The sequence below is a fragment of the Tinamus guttatus genome, unplaced genomic scaffold, assembly GCF_059628265.1.
Source record: "Tinamus guttatus ecotype Peru unplaced genomic scaffold, ASM5962826v1 Tinamus_guttatus_pri_ptg001749l, whole genome shotgun sequence".
Taxonomy (NCBI): Eukaryota; Metazoa; Chordata; class Aves; order Tinamiformes; family Tinamidae; genus Tinamus; species Tinamus guttatus.
The window spans coordinates 116-6,647 of record NW_028290283.1 but is presented as its reverse complement, the minus strand read 5'-3'; the positions used below and the strand labels follow the sequence as shown (position 1 = coordinate 6,647).

Genomic DNA, 6,532 nt, shown 5'->3' with positions numbered 1-6,532 from the left:
ATGGAGCAGCCCTTCTACCGCGACGAGCCCTTCGCGGGCGGCTACTGCCGCGCCGAGCTCGACTACAAGACGCTCAAGGCGGCGCCGCGCCCCGACGGAGGCTTCTTCCCCGGTGGCGGCGGCGGCTTCTTCGCGGCGCCGCGGGACGAGCCCGACGGTTTCGCCGACGGCTTCGTGAAGGCGCTGGACGAGCTCCACGGGCTGGGGCAGCTGCCGCCGCCCAACGTGGCGCTGCCGGAGCCGCCGCCCGTTTACGCGGCGCTCGGCGCCTACGCGGCCGCGCCGAGCCCGCCGCTGCCGGCGCCGCCGCCGCCGGGCGCCTTCCCCACGGCCACGCTGAGCTACCTGCCCGCCAAGGAGGAGCCGCAGACGGTGCCCGAGGCGCCCGCGGACGCGGAGCGGCTCAAGGCGGAGCGCAAGCGGCTCCGCAACCGCCTCGCGGCCACCAAGTGCCGCCGCCGCAAGCTCGAGCGCATCGCGCGCCTCGAGGAGCGGGTGCGCGGCCTGCGCGGCGACAACGCGGCGCTCGCGGCGGCCGCGGCCGCGCTGCGCGCCCAGGTCACCCGGCTGCGCGGCACCGTGCGGCGCCACCTGGGCTCGGGCTGCCACCTGCTGCTCGCCAAGGGCGGGGGCTTCTAGCGGGGGGGAGCAGGGGGTGGCGACCCCCCCCCCCACCCGCCCCTTGCGTGTGTGACCGGGAAACGGCTGCGGAGCGGGGACCACCCCCCTGGAACCGGCGGACAAGGGGGACCCCCCAGGACTGATGGTAAAAGGGGGGGCCCTCTGGAAAAGACTAAGAGGACGCGGCCCCCCCGCCCCCACGAACGGATCCGGCTGCGAAGCGGGGCCTCCTCCTCGGGACTGAGTGCGAAGGGGGGAGCCTCCCCCCAGGAACCGGCTGTGAACGCGGAACCGCCCGGTAAGGACTAAGAGGACGCGAGGACCCCCCTGCCCCCGCCTCGGGAGCGGCTGGGAAGCGGAGACCCCCCCGGGACCGATTGCAAAAGGGGGGACCCTTCCCCCCTGCTTGGGCAGCCCCAACACGGCAGGACATGGGGTACCCCCCGAGGGACTGATCGAGATGCGGGACGAGGAGGATGCGGGGACCCTTCCCCGCCTCAAGATGGAGCGTGTGGACCGGGCCGCTCCCCTGCAAATGGACTGGAAGAAGCGGGGACCCCCCACACGGGGACCCCAACACCGGCGGGACCGGGAACCCCTGAAATGGCCCCTCCCGGGTCCCGCAGGAACGGGACCCCCCCCCGCGCCCCAAACCGGGAGCCCCCAGCTGGGCCTGGGAACCGCCCCCGAAAGTGGGTACGGGCACTGCTCCCCCACCCCGAAATCCCCCCGCGGTACCTTCCGGTTTCCCCCCGCTTTCGGGGGGCGAGAGGGGGAAGGGGGCATCATGTTTCGTCATCACCTTTTTTTTGTAAATCTTTGAAATGCTTCTTTATAGGGACAGGGGTTTGTACGGTGTTATTTAATTAATAATAATATTATTATTAGTAATAACCGTTCTGAGCGTGCTCTGTTTCATGGGGGGGGGGTCATCCAGGTTGAAACCGCAGCCCCCGCCCTTCCCCGCCGCCGCCGGGTGCTGAGGTCAGAGGAAGGGGGCGTGGCCGGGGCTTTCCCCGCTGACGCACAGGATGCCCAAATATGGAGCGGCGGGGGCCGTTCCGGGAACCCCCGCCCGCGCTGCCCGGCACCTCCCGCCCCGGGGGCCGCCACTTCCCGGCCGCGCCGCACAGCCGCCCCCCCCCCCCCCCCTTCCTCCCGCGGAGGGCCCAGGCGTCCGGGTGCTCCTGCCGTCAGCCGGGCAGCCCCCACCCTCGAGGGGCCCAGGTGTCCGGGTCCCCAGTTCCTTTCTATCTTGCCCACGCCTCCCCATTTCCCCCAGCTCTTCCAGGGGGCCCAGGTCTCTGCACTCCCTCCCCAAACTCCGAGTTTCTCCCTCCCACCCCCAGGCAACTGGACCCCTCCCCACCAAGAACCCGCCTGTCCGGCTTCCTTCCAACCGTCCCCCCCAAAAAAAGCACATTCGTGTCCCCCCAACCACTCTTCACCCCTCCAAGTGACCCGGGGCTCTGAGCCCCCCAAGCCTCTCCCCAGATAGCCCAAACTCCTAAAAGGGATCCAGCTCCCTCCCCCCCGCCCCCAAAATGCTCCAGACATCCCCCCCACGCTCCCCCGAAAAGGGACCCAGGAGTTCCGCCCCCTCCGCACTGGGCACCGTGGCCGCCTACATTTCCCAGGAGGCTGCGCGCATCGCCCTCTAGCCCCGCCCACCGCGGATCCCTCCCCCGTAGACCCCGCCTCACCGCCCGCACATCTCATAGGCCCCGCCTCCACCATGCCCCCCTACACCGCACGCCCCGGTCAGGCCCCGCCCCCCCCGCAAGCCCCGCCCCCGCAAGCCCCGCCCCCGCCACGATGGCGCTGGCCCCGCTGGAGCGGGACGCGGCCGGGACCGAGCGGCTCTTCCCGCCCGTGCCCGAGCTCTGCCGGAACCGGCCGTGCGCGCTCGGCGTGGACGAGGCGGGGCGCGGGCCCGTGCTCGGTACCGGGGGGGGTGGGCGGGCCGCGCCGGGCGTGCGCGCGGGTTGCGGCGGGGGAGCTTCCGGTTGCACCGGGGGGACCCTTTGCACGGGACCCGGGAGGGGCGGGGGGGGGCGGGTTTCTTTGCACGGGGACAAGTTTTTCCTGCAGCGGGGCGGGGGGGGGGCGTGCGCGGGACCCCTCCCGCAGGGGGCTCACGTGTCCCCCCCGTGTCCCCCCCGTGTCCCCCCCCCGTGTCCCCCCCCCGTGTCCCCCCTGTGTCCCCCCCCCGTGTCCCCCCCAGGCCCCATGGTTTACGCCATCTGCTACTGCCCGGAGGAGCGGCTGGACGAGCTGCAGGCGCTGGGGGTGGCAGGTCGGGGGGGCTGTGGGGTGGAGGGGTCGTTAGGGAGGCCTGGGGGGTCCCATGGTGTCAGAAGGGCAGGGGGGTCCTGGGGGGGGGGTCCCTTGGGTGCTACGGAGGGCAGGAGGTTTGGGGGAGGGGGAGCCACAGGGTGCCCCAAGGGTGCTGGGGAGGGCACAGGGTGTTCGGGGGGGTCCCATGGGTGCCAGGGAGTCCAGGGGGAATTGGGGGAGTGCAGGGGGGTCCCGTGGGTGCCAGGGGGGCAAGAGGGGCCTGGGGACGCCAGGGGGGTCCCTGGCGGGTCCCACCCCCCCGTGCCCCCAGACTCCAAGACGCTGTCGGAGGCCGAGCGGGAGCAGCGGTTTGGGCGCCTGGAGGCCGCGGGCGCCTTCGTGGGCTGGGCCCTGCACGTGCTCTCGCCCGCCCTCATCTCGGCCAGCATGCAGCAGCGGTGAGACCCCCCCGGCCCCCCAAACCCTGGGACCCCCCCGAGTCTGGGAGCCCTCGGGACCCCCCTGGAGCCCCCCAACAGTCTGGGGCTCCCTGGGACCCTCCTGAGAGCCTGGGGTCTCCTCAGGGTTCCCCAAGAGCCTGAGAACCCCCTGGGCCCCCTCCAGGCCCCCCCCCAACCACTTGGGCTGCCCCAACATCCCCCCCGACCCTCGAGACCCCCTCGTGACCCCCCTCCCTATCCCTGAGCCTCCCTTTTCACCTCCCCCAGAACAAGAGACCCCTGCCCAAACTGGGAGCCTCCCAGTGCCCCCCCGGCACCAAATGGACTTCTGGACTCCCCCCCCCCCCAAACTAGTCTGAGCCCCCCCAGTTTCCCTTGCGGCTCCTGTTGGTTCCCCCCCGTTTCTGCCTGTACGTGCAGGGTGATATTTGTGTCCCCCCCCCCCGCAGGGCCAAGTACAACCTGAACGAGCTGTCGCAGGACACGGCCGGGGGGCTCATCCAGGAGGCCCTCGACAGGGGGGTGAACGTGGCCCAGGTAGGGGAGGTCCTGGGGCCCGACCCCTGCCCCCTTGTGCCCCAGGGGGCGGTTGGGGGTCCCGGGGGGCAGTTGAGGGTCCTGGGGGGTGTTGGGGCCCCAGGGGCCTCATCCCGTCCCCCCCAGGTGCTGGTGGACACGGTGGGCCCGGCCGAGAGCTACGAGAGCCGCCTGCGGCGCCGCTTCCCGGGGCTGCGGGTCACCGTGCGCCCCAAGGCCGACGCGCTCTACCCGGTGGTGGCGGCCGCCAGCATTTGCGCCAAGGTGGGGCAAACACCCCCCCCAGGGCAGCTGCACCCCCCCCCTTGGGGCACTTGGAGCCCCCCCGGGGCAGTTTAATCCCTCCCTTTTCGGGCAGCCCCCCCCCCAGCATCTGCCTCTTGGCTGCACCCCGAGGCGGGGGGGGAGGCAGAAGGGTCTTGGGGTCGGGGGTGGGGGGGGGGCTGGGGGGGTCCCAGAGGGCCCTGGGGGTCCTGGAGGCGGTGCTGGGGGGGGGGGGGGGGTCCTGGGGTGAAGGGGGGGGCTCATGGGGGGATCCTAGGGGGGTTGATGGGGGGTCCCAGGGGAGGTTGGGGTGTGGGGGGGGCTCGCGGGGGGGCCAGGAGGGAGTTGCCCCCCGTTCCATCTTCCCCTGCCAGGTGGCCCGGGACCGGGCCGTGAAGCACTGGAACTTCCAGGAGGACCTGGAGGAGCTGGACACGGACTACGGCTCCGGCTACCCCAACGGTACCAGGGTGGGGGCCCAGGCGTCCGGGAGGAGGGCCCAGGCGTCTGGGCCAGCTGACCCCCCCCCTTTGCTCTCCCACCCCCCAGACCCCCGCACGAAGCGGTGGCTGCGGCAGAACCTGGACCCTGTGTTTGGCTTCCCGCAGCTGGTGCGGTTCAGCTGGGCCACAGCGCAGAGCCTGCTGCAGCAGCACGGGGCGCCCCTGCGCTGGTACGGGGACACTGGGGACACTGGGGACATTGGGGACACTGGGGACATGGTGCAGGGCCTGCTGCAGCAGCACGGGGCACCCCTGCGCTGGTACGGGGACACTGGGGACGTTGGGGACATTGGGGACACTGGGGACATGGTGCAGGGCCTGCTGCAGCAGCACGGGGCACCCCTGCGCTGGTATGGGGACACTGGGGACATTGGGGACGTTGGGGACACTGGGGACATGGTGCAGGGCCTGCTGCAGCAGCACGGGGCACCCCTGCGCTGGTACGGGGACACTGGGGACATTGGGGACGTTGGGGACATTGGGGACACTGGGGACATGGTGCAGGGCCTGCTGCAGCAGCACGGGGCGCCCCTGCGCTGGTACGGGGACACTGGGGACATTGGGGACGTTGGGGACACTGGGGACATTGGGGACATGGTGCAGGGCCTGCTGCAGCAGCACGGGGCGCCCCTGCGCTGGTACGGGGACACTGGGGACATTGGGGATGTTGGGGACACTGGGGACATGGTGCAGGGCCTGCTGCAGCAGCACGGGGCGCCCCTGCGCTGGTACGGGGACACTGGGGACATTGGGGACACTGGGGACATGGTGCAGGGCCTGCTGCAGCAGCACGGGGCGCCCCTGCGCTGGTACGGGGACACTGGGGACACTGGGGATGTTGGGGACATTGGGGACATGGTGCAGAGCCTGCTGCAGCAGCACGGGGCGCCCCTGCGCTGGTACGGGGACACTGGGGACACTGGGGATGTTGGGGACATTGGGGACATGGTGCAGGGCCTGCTGCAGCAGCACACAGGTCCCAACTGGGGACAAGGGGGGCTCCAGGGGACATGGAGGGACTTGGGGAACATGGCGGGGATTGAGGGGACAGAGGGCACATGGGGGGTGCTCCAGGGAACCTGGGGGTCACTGGGGGAGGCTCCAGGGGACATGGAAGACACAGAGGACATGTGAGGGGGGGGACATGGGGGATGCGAGGGGACCCTGCCTGTGCAGTGCATGTGTGGGGGGTGCATTGAAACCCCCCTCCCCCAGGTGCGACGAGGGTGACGAGGGGACCGAGGACAGCGCGGGAACCCCCTCGCTGGTGGCCTTCCTCGCCCGCCGCTCCCCTGCCGCGGGGCGCCGGCCCCACCGCTTCTTCCTGGAGCGCAGCCTGCGGCCCCTGGCCGACCTGTGACACCCCCTCCTCCCAAATAAATTTGCTTTTTTTAAAAAAAAAATCACTGAAAATAGCCCAATTTTACCCAGGGGAGGCAGGGAGGTAGGTGCACTTTATTAGCAGCATTATGGTACTGGGTTACCATAATGCTGCTAATAGTGCACATGCCAATTTTCCTATTGGGATCCAGACCGTTCTAAGCTGGGGGAGAGGGCGGTGGGGACTGGAGGGGGTGACCCCAGGCCCCCAGGAGACCCCTTCCCCAAAGTGCCCTCCCCAAAGGCCCTCTCCTTCATTCTCTGCTTTCCATTGGGGTAGGGAAAGGCCTGGGTGAATTTGGTTTTAATTACTGCTTTTCCAACTAATTATCTTGGGAAGGCAGCACTCCAAAAGGGGGGTGGGAGGAGCCCTCTCCCCCAGGTCTTGGGGGGGAGCCAAGTCCCGCCCCCCCCCCCCCCCCCCCAGCACTGTTCTCTTAATCGGGCCTGGCCCTGTGCCCGGAAAATGCCCGTGGCCTCAATCCCGGG

The 6,532-nt window shown here is 70.5% G+C and overlaps 2 protein-coding genes across 2 annotated transcripts; both read left to right on the top strand.

Moving 5' to 3' along the window:
* On the top strand, positions 1–639 carry LOC148590094 (transcription factor JunB-like). The gene has a single exon (XM_088539484.1). It carries the CDS (start codon positions 1–3, stop codon positions 637–639), a length of 639 nt encoding a protein of 212 aa, XP_088395610.1.
* A 1,787-nt stretch (positions 640–2,426) lies between these two features.
* RNASEH2A (ribonuclease H2 subunit A) lies at positions 2,427–6,031 on the top strand. Its single transcript, XM_088539483.1, has 8 exons — positions 2,427–2,563; positions 2,846–2,917; positions 3,230–3,356; positions 3,809–3,896; positions 4,023–4,160; positions 4,535–4,622; positions 4,710–4,833; positions 5,879–6,031. The coding sequence occupies exons 1-8, from the start codon at positions 2,437–2,439 to the stop codon at positions 6,021–6,023; spliced, it is 909 nt and encodes a 302-aa protein (XP_088395609.1). The 5' UTR covers positions 2,427–2,436; the 3' UTR covers positions 6,024–6,031.
* Positions 6,032–6,532: the final 501 nt, after the last annotated feature.